Raw genomic sequence first — 14,781 nt, 5'->3', positions numbered from 1 at the left:
AAAAAAAAAAAAAAAAAAAAAAAAAAAAAATATATATATACACTCTCTAGGGTTTAGGGTTTAGGGTTTAGGGTTTACAACAAGAGGAGTTTGTTTAACAATATTAAAGAATTCTTTTTCTTCGTATAATTCTGTTATCTTGCCGTGTCCCTGCTGCTGCAGTTGCTGCTGCTGCTGCAGCTGCATGCGGCGCTGCTGCCTAATTCTCTCTAATTCTTCATCAGAGTCTTCTTCTCCTTTTTGCTGCTGACGACGCTGCTGACGCTGCTGCTGCTGCTGCTGCTGCTGCTGCTGCTGCAGAGCTGCATCCAGTGCTGCCTCCTTCTCCTGTAGGGCACGCAGCACTTGCTCCTCTACTCGCTTCTCTATTAAAGAAGCGCCTCCCTTTGCTGCAGCCATCCCCTAAACCCTAAACCCTAAACCCTAAACCCTAAACCCTAAACCCTAAACCCTAAACCCTAATATAGCAGCTACAAGAGCTGCTGTAAGAGTCGCAAAAAGAAACACCTGTACAGAAATAAATCCTATTACTACCTTGCTGCTGCTGCTGCTGCTTCGTTACTGCTGCTGCTGCTGCTATTCCCTTTTCTCCCTCTTTTGCTGCTGCTGCTGCTGCTGCTGCTGCATTAGCAGCTTAATTATATAAAGAATAAATAAAAGACATAAATATTATTATTTATTTCAATGTCTTCTTTTGCATGCAAAGGTAAGGGGGCCCCGGGCCCCCTATATTACCTCCCGTGGAGGCCGGGCTTGCTGCTGCTGCTGCTGCTGCTGCTGCTGCTGCTGCTGCTGCTCTGCTGCTGCTGTTGCACCAGGACAGCAGCATCAGCAGCGGCAGTACTAGTAGTAGGAGCAGCAGCAGGAGCAGCAGGAGGAGTAACAGATTAATATATAATAATAAGAGTATATATAAAAATAAATAATAAATAATAATATAAATAAACAATAATAATAATTATAATATATAATTATGCTACACAAGTACAACAAACTGCTGCACCGCCCGGTAGCAACAGCAGCAGCAGCAGCAGCAGCAGCAGCAGCAGCAGCCGCGCATGCAGCAGCAGCAGCAGCACGAGTGGCGTGCTCATGGCAGCAACGTTGGCAGCAGCAGCCCCTCACGTACAACAGGGCGTTATTAAGTTGTTTATAGACAACAGCAGCAGCTTCTTGTTGCAGCAGCAGCAGCAACAGCAGCAGCAGATCATAACGACAACAGCACCCGCAGCAGCAACAGTAGCATCAAGAACTACCAATAGCAACAACAGCAGCAGCAACAGCAGCAGCAACAGCAGCAGCAGCAGCAAGGCCCCCTTGAGTATTATCTCTTGGAAGAAACAATTTCTTAGCACAACTGTGCATGCAGCTGATTTGTGTTTTGCTGCTGCAGCACGAAGTAAGAGAAGCAGCACCAACACCTCCGCACGAGCACAGCAGCAGCAGCAGCAGCAGAAGAAGAAGAAGAAGCAGCAGGAATAACAGCAGCAGCAGCAGTTATTGTTATTGTTATTGTTATTATTGTTATTATTATTACTTGTACAAGAACATATCTAGTTATAGCAAGGAGATTCACGAGCTTATTTCTTGCTGCTACAGCAGCAACAGCAGCAGCAGCAGCAGAGCAGCAGCAGCAGCAGCAGCAGCAGCAGCAGAGTGTGGTATATTTAGTAGATAAAGGATATAAAAGAGTTATAAGAATTATACATTGATGTCTTGTAGATCCTAATACACAACCACCAACAGCAGCAGCAGCAACAGCAGCAACATCAACAGCAACAGCAGCAGTAACATTTGCTGCAGTTACTACTGCTGCTGCTGCTGCTGCTGCTGCTGTTGCTGCTACATACAACCATACAAATTATTTTCTTTCTTTCTCTGTGTGTATGTGTGTGTTGCTGTTGCTATTTGTGCTATATCTTTCCCTCCTTTCCTTCTGCATCTCCATTTGCTGCTGCATTTGCTGCTGCTGCTGCTGCTGCTGCTGCTGCTGCTGCTGCTGCTGCTGCTGCAGGATGTCATTAGTGTGTGCATTAACAGGGGAAGTACCTGAGGAAGCAGTATACTGCAGCAAAACAAATTTAATTTATGATAAAAGAATTCTTATTAAACATCTTGCTGCTAATAATGGTATTTGTCCTGTATCTAATATTAATATACAAATTAATGATTTGCTTCCTGTTAAAAGTAAGTCTTGCTGCTGCTGCTGCTGCTGCTGCTGCTGCTGCTGCTGCTGCTGTTATTTTGGTGTATTTGGTGGTCTTGGTGTCTTTATGAACATCTTGCTGCTAATAATGGTATTTGTCCTGTATCTAATATTAATATACAAATTAATGATTTATTACCTGTTAAAAGTAAGTTCCTCCTGCTGCTGCTGCTGCTCCTGCTGCTCCTGCTGCTCCTGCTGCTCCTGCTGCTGCTGCTGCTGCTGCTGCTGCTGCTGCTGCTGTTATTTTGGTCTATTTGGTGTCTTTATGAACATCTTGCTGCTAATAATGGTATTTGTCCTGTATCTAATATAAATAAACAAATTAATGATTTATTATCCGTTAAAAGTACGTCTTGCTGCTGCTGCTGCTGTTGCTGTTGCTGCTGCTGCTGCTGCTGCTGCTGCTGCTGCTGCTGCTGCTGCGGTTAGGAAGCAGCTAGCGCATGCATTATATCAACAAGATGCAGCAACAAGAGTTATTGCAAGACTTCTTAAGGAAAGAGATGCAGCAAGACAGCAACTGCAGCAGCAGCAGCAACTTGTGCTGCAGCTGCAACGCACTGCTGCTGCTGCAGCAGACAGCGCAGATGCAGATCTCGGTAAGTCTAGCAGCAGCAACAGCAACAGCAGCAGCAGCAGGATGATGATTATCCCTATCTAATTATAATCTTCCCTATTACCAACCACAACAGCAACAACAACAACAACTGCTGCTGCTGCTGCTGCTGCTGCTGCTGCAGGTGTAAGCGAGGAGCTGGTAGAGGAGATGCAGTCATTAGCTCGTCAACTATTAGGTTTACGTAAGAAGAGGAAGCCAGTTGGATTTGTTGCTGCAGCAGCAGCAGCAGAATTTGCATGCACTTTGTCGCTGCCGCTGCACTCAGCAGCAGCACGTGGGGTGTATAGGGTAGTAGCAGATACAAATGCAGCAAGACATGCTGCTGTATTCAGCAGCAGCAGCAGCAGCGAGGACAGCAGCAGCAGCAGCAGCAGCAGCAGCAGTTCATCATCAGCAGATGGTGGTGATAATAATACATCATCAGGATCAGGATCAGCAGCAGCAGCAGCTGCTGCTGCTGCAGGTGGTGCAGCAGCAGCAGCAGCAGGAGAAGGAAAAGTAATAAGTGTATCTGCAGGTGCTGATGGATCTATTGTCTTTTTTAATATTTATAAGAAGAAACAAATAGAAAAAATACAGGCACATCATAAACCCTGCAAAACCCTCATCGTACACCCCAATGAGCCTATACTTATTACAGGGTCTGAGGATAAAACCATCAAGTAAACCCTAAACCCTAAACCCTAAACCCTAAATAGACAATAAACTATAAATAGATAAAAAACCCTTTATTTTAATTGGTTATACGTTAGGCTAAACACTTATTAACACTTATTCGTAAGGGGTCCGACGATAAAACCACCTAGTAAACCCTAAACCCTAGCTAAACCCTAGCTAAACCCTAAACCCTAAATAAACCCTAAACACTAAACACTAAATTCGATTAGAAACAATTCTAGAGTACACCCTAATAAGCTTATACTCATTAATGGGTCCAAGAATAAAACCATCAAGTAAACCCTAAACCCTAGCTAAACCCTAATAAACCCTAGCTAAACCCTAAACCCTAAACCCTAGCAAAACCCTAAACCCTAAATATCAGTAGAAAAAAATTCTTAGTTGAAGTGTATTATAGACCGCAATGAAGAAATGTTTATGACTAGATAAGATGATAAAAGACAGTATAAACCCTAAACCCTAAACCCTAGCAAAACCCTAAACCCTAATTTTGTTAGTTAATAAGAAACGTGAATATATTCCTTTCTATAAACCCTCCTACTACCGTAAACCCTTTTTTTTGGATGATTTTTTGTTGTGCTTGTATTGCTGCTGCTGTTGTTGTTGCTGCTGCTGTTGCTGTTGCTGTTGCTGCTGCTACAGGATATGGCGTGGTTCCTTAGACTTTAGTATAAATTATTCATTAGGAGTAACATTAAGGAAACAAAGAGGAGAAATTGGGGGTTTAGCTCTGCACCCATTAAATGATTATTTCTCTGCTGTATCGACAGATAAAAGTTGGAGTTTTATTAACCTACAAGAAGGAAAATATCTTGGGGTGTATAGGGACCTTAATTGCCAAGTAGGATACTTTTTTTTTTTTTTTTGCATGCGCTTCTTGTGCTGCTGCTGCTGCTGCTGATGTTGCTGATGCTGCTGGTGGTTTTTTTGTTCTCCTGTTCCTTGTGGTTGTTGCTGTGCTGCTGCTGGTTGTTATTGTACTGCTGCTGCTGCAACTATTGCTATACTAATGCTGCTGCTGCAGCAACTACTGTTACTAATGCTACTGTTGCTGCTGCTGCTGCTGCTGCTGCTGCTGCTGCAGTACACGTCTCTTGCCTTCCATCCTGATGGTATGATCATGGGGGGAGGAGGTATAGATGGTAGTGTTTATATATGGGACATGAAGGCGCAGCAGCAAAGAGCAGCACTACAAGGACATCAAGATAGAATTACTGAGCTTACCTTCTCAGAGAATGGATACTATCTAGCTACTGCTAGTGCTGATGGAACTGTAAGAAGGGTTTAGGGTTTAGGGTTTAGGGTTTAGGGTTTAGGGTTTTTTTGGGGGGGGTTGATAGGGGAGGGAGTATATTTTAGGGTTTAGGTTGTTGATTATACAGGAGGGTTTTGTAGGGTAAATAAATATATAGTGTTTATGACCAAAACTCCAAAACACTTTTTTAGGGTTTAGGGTTTAGGGTTTAGGGTTTAGGGTTTAGGGTTTAGGGTTTTTTTTTTTTTGTGCATGCAGGTCCGTCTATGGGATTTAAGGAAGTCTGCTTCCTTCCAGACATTAGAGATAGGAGAAGAAGGAGTAAAAGATAAAGTAACAAGTGTTTGTTTTGATAACTCGGGGCTTTTTCTTGCTGCATGCAGTGCAGCAGGAATTGTTAAGTTATATAACTTCGAGAGCAGAGCGCATGCAGCCCCAGTTGCTACCCTTAGGGGACATACAGATGCGGTTACACAATGCACGTAAGTATAAAAAAAAACAAATAAGGGTTTAGCAACAAATAAGGGTTTACGAGGGTTTACGAGGGTTTACGAGGGTTTAGGGTTTAGGGTTTAACTTTCTTGCGGGCAGTTTGTATGATTTCTTTTGCATGTAATTAATAATAAATTAAAATAAATAAATAAATAAATGTTATTATTTTAATTATTAATTAATTAATTAATTAATTATATTTATTTATTTATTTATTTATTTATTTATTTATGCAGATTTGTTGAGGGGGAGAAGATGTTATTAACATCATCAATGGATAAAACCGTCAAAGTATGGCAACTACCTACACAACAATAAATATCCATGCATGCATGCATGCGTGCATGCATGCTTGCATGCAGCTGCATTCATGCAGTTGCATGCAAATAGATGCATGTGAATAGATGCATGCAAATGTGTAAATGCATGCATGCAAATTATTACATGCATGCATGCATGCAAATAAGTGCATGCAATTGCATGCAGTAGTGATGAAGGGGAAAGAAGAAAGATAAGATATTGGGGCTGCGGTGGAGACACAAATAGAGATGGGAGTGCAGCAGCAGCAGCAGCAGCACCTGCTGCTGCTCGAGCAGCAGCAGCAGCAGCAGCAGCAAAATAGATGTTTGTTTGTTTTACTTGTCTCCATACTGCAGCACGAGAGGTCGTGAGGGAATATTTGCTGTTGCTGCTCATAATCCCTATTAGCAGCAGCAGCAGCAGCTGCTGCTGTTGCTTCTGCTGCTGCTGTTGCTGCTGCTGCCGCTGCAGCAGCAGCAGCAGCAGCAACAGCAGCACAGGACTGAAATTTTGATTTTGGCTTTGCTGCTGCAGGGAGTGCAGCAGGTTTGAGTCCTTTTCTTACTTTTACTCTTATTAAGAAAAAAAAAAAGAAAAAAAGGGGGAAAAAAGAGACAAAAAGAGACAAAAGGGGACAAAAAGAGGAAAAAAGAGACAAAAAGAGACAGGGAGGAGCATAGAGAGACAGTAGATAGCAGTAGATAGCAGCAAGTAGCAGCAGATAGCAGCAAGTAGCAGCAGGCAGCAGCAGAGGCAGGAGGGGACAGTGGATAGCAGCAGGAAAGAGACAGAAGGGGACAAAAGGATAATTTATTTATTTGTCTCCTTTTTTTATTAAAGAAAGGAATAAAAAGGAGACAATAATAAATAAATAAATAAATAAATAAATAAATAAATAAATAAATAAATAAATAAATAATAAAAGGAGACACCTTGTCTCCTTTCTGTCTCCTTATTTCTCCAAAAGAAAAAAAAGGGTTTAGTAGCGTTTATAAGGGTCTACTAGGGTTTAGGGTTTTTACGAGGGTTTAGGGTTTATTAGGGTTTAGGGTTTAACGCTGCGCCGTTGCAGGAGGGCCCGTCTGCAAGATAGGGTTTAGGGTTTAGGGTTTACGCTTGCTGTTTCCTTTGTGCCCTATTAATAACCCCTTTATATTCATAAAACCCTTATTTAAACAGTAATTAGGGTTTAGGGTTTAGGGTTTAGGGTTTACGAGTGCTGCCTCCTTTGTGCTCTATTAATAACACCTTTATATTCATAAAACCCTAATTAATATAATTAGGGTTTAGGGTTTAGGGTTTAGGGTTTTCGCTTGCTGTTTCCTTTGTGCCATATTAATAACCGGTTTATATTAATAAACCCTTTTAGGGTTTAGGGTTTAGGGTTTAGGGTTTAGGGTTTAGGGTTTACGCTTGCTGCCTCCTTTGTGCCCTATGAATAACACCTTTATATTCATAAAACCCTAATTTATATAATGAATGTTCTTCTTCTTCTCTTATAACAAACAAATCACAAAAAGTAGGAATTAATAGCATACCCTCTATTGCTGCTGCTAGCTCGTCCTCCTGCTGCTGCTGCTGCTGCTCCTGCTGCTGCTGCTCCTGCTGCTGCTGCTGCTGCTGTAGGGGGAGGAGACTGTCTAAGGCTAGTAAATCAGAGATGCGCCACCATGAGGCCTTTTGCTGCTGCGGCAGCAGCGCAGCAGCCTGCAGCACACGGACAACAAATTCTGCTGCTGTTATATACCTGCTGCTGCTGCTGCTGCTGTTGCTGTTGCTGCTGCTGCTGCGCTTGCTGCTGATGCTGGCGATCGTGCTGCTGCACTCTGCATGCGTTTCTGTTAATGCCTGTATAATAGAATCCAACTCCTCCAGCAGCTCCGTACGACGGGACTTTTGCTGCTGCTGCTGCTGCTGCTGCTGATCTTGCTGCTGCTGCTGCTCCTGTTGTTGCTGCTGCTCCTGTTGCTGCTGCTGCTGTTGTTGGTGTTGCTGCTGCTGCTGCTGCTGCTGCTTGGGTGATGGTTGAATACCATCTCTGATCTCCTGTAGCCGCTGCAGCAGCAAATTAGATGCAGCAGCTTTGCATGCAAGCAGCAGCAGCAAATGTGTCTCCTTTATATTAATTATATTAAGACAACGAATTATTTCTGCTGCTGCTGTGCATGCAGCAGACACACGAGAAGACACAAAACATATATTTATACCATTCTTTATATTGCTGCTGCTGCTGCTGCTGCTGCTGTCATTGCTGCTGCTGCTGTCATTGCTGCTGCTGCAGTCATTGCTGCTGCTGCTGCAGCTACTGCTGTTGTCACTGTTGCTGTTGTTGTTGTTGTTGCTGCAGCTGTTGCTGCTGTCATTGTTGTTGCTGCTGCTGCTGCTGCATGTACAATTACTGGCAGCTAATGCTTGCTGCAGGGTAGCAGCAATTTGCTGCCTAACAGCAGGAGTGCAGCGCATGCGTTTAGCAGCAAGAAGAGAAAAAGAATATTCATTTAATTTATTTTTATAAGGAGTGCAGCAGAGTCCACCGTTGGGGTGTACAGACACCACAAAAGTTTGCTGCTGCTGCTGCAGTACTATAGCTACTTCATCAAAAGGTTGCTGCAGGTGGTAGGGTAGCAGCAGCCGCTGCAGCAATCGCAGCAGCACAGCAGCAGCAGCAGCAAAAGGATTTAATAATTTTATTTCTTTTTTTATAAATAATAAATCTCCTGTATCTAATCCTAATTGAATACATTTATCTCTTTCTTCTCCATAAAAAAATAATCTATTCAGGTGTATAGGCACCTCTTGCTGCTGCAGCTGATCCTGCTGCTGCAGCAATTGCTGCTGCTGCTGTAATAAATAACGTCTACGATACTCCCAATAACAACAATAACCTGCTGCTGCTGCTGCTGCAGCAACAGCAGCAACTCTTGTTGCTGCTCTTACTGGCGCAGAAGGGGGATATGATTTACCAACAATCCTTATATTCCCGCTGCTGCTGCTGCTGCTGCTGCTGTAGTTGCTGTTGCTGCTGTAGTTGCTGCTGCTGTTGTAGTTGATGTTTCTGCTGTAGTTGCTGCTGCTGTTGCTATAGTTCCTGCTGCTGCTGCTGCTGCTGCTGGGGGTTGAATACACCCGACGGCCTCCTATTTGCTGCTGCAGACGCAAACCCCGTAAAGGGATTACACAGCAGCGTCTAAGCATTGCTGCTGCTGCTGCTGCTGCTGCTGCTATTGCTGCTGCTCCTGTTGCTGATGCAGAGCCCTCCTAATACTACTAATGCTACTGCTGCTGCTGTTGCGGCTGCAGTCTTCTGTGAGTCTGGTGCTGCTGTCTCCGTTGTTGTTGCTGCTGCTGTTGCTGTTGCTGTTGCTGTTGCCGTGTGTGTTATAAGCAGCAGCTGCTGTCGCTGCTGTCTTCGCTGCTGGTGTTGTTGCTGCAGACGCTGCTGCTGCTGCTGCTGCTGCTGCTGCTGCTGCTGGTCTGGCTGTTTAAGAAGCCTAATCGTAATTAACTTTTGTTTAATCTGCTGCTGTCAACATTTTATAAATATAATTTTGCGGTGTACGTACACCTCAACAACTGGATGGCTGGCAGCAGCCTCGACACGGTGAGCCGTCTAAACCCTAAACCCTAAACCCTAAACCCTAAACCCTAATATAAACCCCGGAACCATTTTGCACAAAAAATATTAAAAATTCAACAAATTATTTAATTTAGAGAAAAGAATTTTTTTCTTAATTTAGAGGGTTACACTACAAACCCTAAACCCTAAACCCTAAACCCTAAACCCTAATACCAAAGCCCTAAACCAATGCTCGTCCGGTGGGCCCCACAGAGGGTTTGCTGCAGGCAGCGTCATGAGAGGAGAGGGAAGAAGCTCTTCGTATATAAAGAAATATTTTATTTTTAGGGTTTAGGGTTTAGTGTTTAGGGTTTAGGGTTTAGGGTTTAGGGTTTTTGCCCTCGCCTGCAACCGCTGGCCCTTTGACGGGACCGCAACCGAAAGTTCTGTTCTTCTGGACCCTGATTATTAGGGTTTAGGGTTTAGGGTTTAGGGTTAAGGGTTTAGGCGTCGTCATGGAGTCCTCAACACCCGTCCGCGTCGACCTGTCCACCCTGTAAGGGTTTAGGGTTTAGGGTTTAGGGTTTAGGGTTTACAGAGGGCCCATGAAGTCGCTTCTACTATTACTCCCCATCGTTTTCCTTTTGCTGCTGCAGCAACTGCAGCAACTTCTTCCTTTTATTTTGCTGTTTGCTCGTTGTTTCTGCTGCAACTGTTGCTGCTGCTGTTGCTGCTGTTGCTGCTGTTGCTGCTGCTGCAGGGGCCCCGGCCTGCCTGAGTCTACAGGCGCTGCTGATCCTCTTACTTATCATTTACATCATCTTATTGCCACAGACCTCTCTCCTCTTGAAGCCACCACGGAGTACGTAAACCCTCCAAATTAGGGTTTAGGGTTTAGGGTTTAGGGTTTAGGGTTTAGGGTTTTGTATATATCGATGCATCTATTTATGGTTTACGATATGCTCTAAATCTCATGTATTTAGCTAATTTATACAAACCCTTACATCTCTCATTAGGGTTTAGGGTTTAGGGTTTAGGGTTTAGGGTTTAGGGTTTGTTTTTTTTTTTTTCTAGTTTGGAGGAGAAGACTCGTGAATCAGCAGAATATTTTGTGAGGAAATTATTTTCTTTAGATCATCATCAATCAGAAGATGGGGTGTACGTACACCTCCCTCCTCCTCCTAAGATAGATACTATGAGGTTCCCTAGAACATTAAAGGTACAAACCCTAAACCCTAAACCCTAAACCCTAATTCCTAAACCCTAAACCCTAATTTCTAAACCCTAAACCCTAATTCCTAAACCCTAAACCCTAATTTCTAAACCCTAAACCCTAATAATATATGTAGAGTGTGTCTATGCGTTATTTTTCTTTGGTATATCTGTTGCTGTTATCGTTAGACCTTCACACATATTTCTTCCTTTTTTTTTCGTTTTTTTAGGGTTTAGGGTTTAGGGTTTAGGGTTTAGGTTTTTTTTTTTTTTTTCAGCTCCCTACAGCTCGTGCCTTAACCCGATGGGAATTATTTGCTCGAGCTAAAGGAATAAAGAAGAAGAAGAAGAGCGGATTAGTATGGTGGGAGGAAGGGAAGAAATGGGTAAGAAGATGGGGGTATAAGGGTCTGCAGCAGCAGCAGCAGCAGCAGCAAGCAGTATTAGAGGAGAAAGGAGCAGTGGTGCTGCGCAGCAGAAATATAAAAACAAAGCATGCATCTGCTGCTGCTGCTGCTGCTGCTGCTGGAGGGAAGAAAGGTAAACAGCAACAAAGAAGAATTGCTAGAGCAGATCCTGCTGCTGCTGCTGCTGCTGCTGCTGCTGATACTGACGATCTATTTATTAAGGAGAGGAAGCAGCAGCAGCTGCAGCAAGCTAAGCAGAAATTAAATGAAGTAAGGAATGCAGCAGAAGCAGCAGCAGGAAGAGCAGCAGCAAGAGGTGTAATAGCAGCAGCAGCAGCAGGTAATCGGTCTGCTGCTGCTGCTGCTGCTGCTGCTGCTCCTTCTCTCCCTGCTGGTGTACCTGTACTCTCTAATAGTAAACATCGTAATAAAAATAAACGCGAACTACAAGAAATACTCTACAGGTAAACCCTAAACCCTAGCTAAACCCTAAACCCTAGCTAAACCCTAAACCCTAAACCCTACGAAAATGGCATTTGTTTTAATTTACCTGTTAAGCACAATAAAGAAAAATAATTCTGTTTCTTTTTATTTATTTATTATTAATTAATAATTATTAATATTTATTTATTTATTTATTTATTTATTTATTTATTTATGTCTGTAGGGCCCAAGTATCAACAGCTTCAGCAGGGCAGCACGATAAATACGGCAGCAAGGGGGCCCCCCAAGGTGGGGGCCCCCAGGGGGCCCCCCCGCAGCAGCGTAAGAAGCAGAAGGCGCAGCAGCACGGCAATGCAGCAGCAGAGACAGCAGCATACAAGGAGCAGCTGCGTCTCCTTCTTGCTACGAAGGAAGCTAATAGAGCGCATGCAAATGAATAAGCTTGCTGCTGCTGCTGCTGCAGCAGCAGCAACTGCTGCTGCTGCTGCTGCTGCTGGTAGCTTGTTTTTATATTTAAGGACATCTTATGTCTTTACAAAGACACGCCATTTTATTGCTATACAAATAAAAGGGACTATTACTACCTGCTGCTGCTGCTGCTGCTGCTGCTGCTACTGTTGCTACTAGTGCTGCTCCTATTCTTGCTGCTGCTGCTGCTGCTGCTGCTGCTTTTAGGGGAGCTAGCTGAATTGTACCTATGGGGTATAAACAACTAAATAAATTATATTTATTTATTAATACAATTAATTAATATTAATTCTTATTTATAACATGATGAATAGTTTACCCCTAAGGGGGGCCCCCCTCTCTCTCCTTGGGGGCCCCCTTCTTCCCCCTTCCTTAAGATGGAGGGGGGCCCCTCCATCACACAATCGGAAGCGGGGGGCCCCACAGACTGGGTCCCCCCTGCAGCACAGGCTGGGGGGGCCCCCATAGTAAGGGGCCCCTCTGAAGGGGGTCTCCCAGCGTCTAGGGGCCCCAGAGGGTCTGCTGCAGGCAGGGACCCCCTAGGGTCTGCTGCTGGGGGCCCCTTAGGGGCCCCTATTGGGGGGGGGCCCTCTTGGGTATCTGTGTCGGGCGTATGTGTTCCTCTGCCCCAGAAGTTGGCCTCAACTTCCTTGATTTGCTGCTGCTGCTGCTGCTGCTGTTGCTGCTGCTGCTGCTGTATGGGGTTGTCCCAGTACAGGCCTGCTCTTTGCTCTGCCTTCTCCAGTGTCTCTGCAGCAGATGCTTCTGCAGCAGCAGCAGCAGCAGCAGCTGCTGCTGCTGCTGCCTCACTCGTGTCTTGACCAGGGGGAGGCAACCCTAGCAGCAAATTCAATGCGTCTTCTGTCCTGTCTCTGAATGCTTTTTTGCTGCTTGCTGCAGCAGGCGGCAGCAAAGGGTACTGGGGGCCCCCCCCAAGGGGCCCCCCAAGGGGCCCCTTCTTCTCTAATATGAAATCAACATCTGTTATGGACAAGGATTGACGCCTGCTGCTCCTGCTGCTGCTGCTGCTGCTGCTTCTTTGGCTTCTGCTGCTGAGCCTACCCCGGCTCAGGCGTGCTTGTCTTGCTGCTACTGCAGCAGCAGCAGCAGCAAAGTCAGCGCACCTTACAGGGGAGGAACTTTGGCTCCGTGGCCCTCCTCCAGCAGCAGCAGCAGCAGCTGCTGCTGCTGCTGCAGCAGCAGCAGCAGCAGAGCCAGGAGGCTCGCAGGAAGCTACGCGACGCCCCCGTGGGCTGTCTGTACACCTCAAGCTACGGGGCAGCAACAGTGATGGATTGGGCTCTGCTGCTGCTGCTGCTGCTGCTGGTGCTGCTGCTGCTGCTGCTGTTGCTACTATTGTAAACTGCGAAGGGGTTGACCGGCTGCGTCGGTCAGGGCATGGGGAAGAAGGGGCAATTGCTGCTGCTGCTGCAGCAGCAGCAGCAACAGTTGGTGGTGCAACTGTTGGTGCTGCAACTGTTGGCGCTGCAGCTGTTAGTGTTGTTACTGCTGCTGTGGCCCCCGTTGCTGCTGCTGTTGTACCTGGTGTTGCTGCTGCTGCTGCTGCTGCTGCTGCATCAGTGTCTGTCTCTGTTGTATCCTCAATGTCTGTAGATAACGATCGTGCTTCTGCTGCTTCCTGCTGCTGCTGCTGCTGTTGTTTGTGGCACTGCTCCGCAGCAGCAGCAGTGGATGCTTCTTCTACTGCTGCAGCAGCAGCAGCAGCAAGAGCAGCAGCTGCAGCACACACAAGAGAATAAGCAACATACTCGGGTGTATGTACACCTGACGAATAAAGAAGCAGCAGCTTGCTGCTGTTTATAACCATACAAGGACTTACCATCTTGAGATTCTTGCTGCTGCTGCTGCTCTTCTTCTTGCTGCTGCTGCTGCTGCTGTTGCTGCTGTTGCTGCTGCTGGTAATTGTCATGGGGTTGCAGCTCCTTAATTTCGTATATTTGCTGCTGTTGCTGCAGCTGATGTTTCTTTTGTTCTTGTTGTGTGTTGCTGCTGCTGCTGCTACTAGTACTGGTACTATTGCTGCTGCAGCAACTAGTACTACTACTATTACTATTGCTGCTGCTGCTGCTGCTGCTGCTGCTGCTGCTGCTGCTGTTCGCCTTAATTAGGTCCTCTAGATCGAACCCATCAGAGACAATTAGATCCTCATCCTTATTAAGGCAGCAGCAGCGCAGCTGCTGCTGCACCTCCTTGTCTCTATCCGTCAGCAGCAAACCTTTTGCTGCACATACTAGCTGCATATACACACAAAACAGCAGCAGCAGCAGCAGCAACAGCAGCAGCAGGTGTTGGTTATTTTCCAGTAGCAAGAGATAAAAGAAAGAGACACACAAGGAGACAGAAAAGGAGACAAAAAAGAGACAAAAAAAGAGACAAAAAAGAGACAAAAAAAGAGACAAAAAAGACAACAGACAACAGAAAAGGAGACAAAAAAGAGACAAAAAAAAAGACAAAAAAGAGACAAAAAAAGAGACAAAAAAGATATTAAAAGAAAGAGAATAAAATAAGGAATAAGATAAAGGAGACAAAAAGGAGAAAAAAGGAGACAAAAGGGAGACAAAAAGGAGAAAAAAAAGAGACAAAAAAAAAGAGACAAACAATATAACATCAGTAACAATATGTAGATGAGGAGAGAGACAGTAGATACCCATAAAAATAGACAAATAAAGGAGACAAAAAGGAGACAAAAAAGAGACAAAAAAAGAGACAAAAAGGAGAGAAAAAAAGAGACAAAAAGGAGACAATAAAAAAGAGGGAGAAAAGAGACAAAAAGGAGAGAAAAAAAAGACAAAAAGGAGACAAAAAAGGAATTAAAATAAAGAGAATAATATGAATAAGATAAAGGAGACAACAAGGAGACAAAAAAAAAGAAAAAAAAAAGGAGACAAAAAGGAGAGAAAAAAAGGAGACAAAAAAGGAATTAAAATAAAGAGAATAATATGAATAAGATAAAGGAGAAAAAAAGGAGAAAAAAAAAAAAAAAGAAAAAAAGACTAACAATTGCATCTGTAGCTAGAGATCCGTTCTTAATATGTAGATGAGGGGAGACAGTAGATGCCCATAATAAACGAATAGAGGAGACACAATCACAAGATAAAGATACAAAAGAACGTAATAAAT

General features: G+C 44.4%; 3 protein-coding genes across 3 annotated transcripts; 2 read left to right on the top strand and 1 right to left on the bottom strand.

Moving 5' to 3' along the window:
* Window positions 1-60: 60 nt before the first annotated feature.
* Window positions 61-829, bottom strand: EMWEY_00011100 (hypothetical protein, conserved; the record flags this gene model as incomplete). The annotated part of the gene is made up of 2 exons (XM_013478911.1): window positions 61-389; window positions 736-829. The coding sequence occupies 2 exons, from the start codon at window positions 827-829 to the stop codon at window positions 61-63; spliced, it is 423 nt and encodes a 140-aa protein (XP_013334365.1).
* Window positions 830-4,626: 3,797 nt separating this feature from the next.
* On the top strand, window positions 4,627-5,377 carry EMWEY_00011090 (WD-40 repeat protein, putative; the record flags this gene model as incomplete). The annotated part of the gene is made up of 3 exons (XM_013478910.1): window positions 4,627-4,779; window positions 5,020-5,243; window positions 5,353-5,377. 3 exons carry the CDS (start codon window positions 4,627-4,629, stop codon window positions 5,375-5,377), a joined length of 402 nt encoding a protein of 133 aa, XP_013334364.1.
* Window positions 5,378-9,624: 4,247 nt separating this feature from the next.
* EMWEY_00011080 (ribosome biogenesis regulatory protein, putative) lies at window positions 9,625-10,621 on the top strand (the record flags this gene model as incomplete). The annotated part of the gene is made up of 4 exons (XM_013478909.1): window positions 9,625-9,665; window positions 9,870-9,971; window positions 10,184-10,267; window positions 10,600-10,621. 4 exons carry the CDS (start codon window positions 9,625-9,627, stop codon window positions 10,619-10,621), a joined length of 249 nt encoding a protein of 82 aa, XP_013334363.1.
* Window positions 10,622-14,781: the final 4,160 nt, after the last annotated feature.

The sequence above is a fragment of the Eimeria maxima genome, genomic scaffold (genome assembly GCF_000499605.1).
Source record: "Eimeria maxima Weybridge genomic scaffold, Emw_scaff77, whole genome shotgun sequence".
NCBI classification, from domain to species: domain Eukaryota; phylum Apicomplexa; class Conoidasida; order Eucoccidiorida; family Eimeriidae; genus Eimeria; species Eimeria maxima.
Note: the sequence above shows the minus strand (reverse complement) of the source record. Positions and strands in the feature narration are given on the sequence as shown.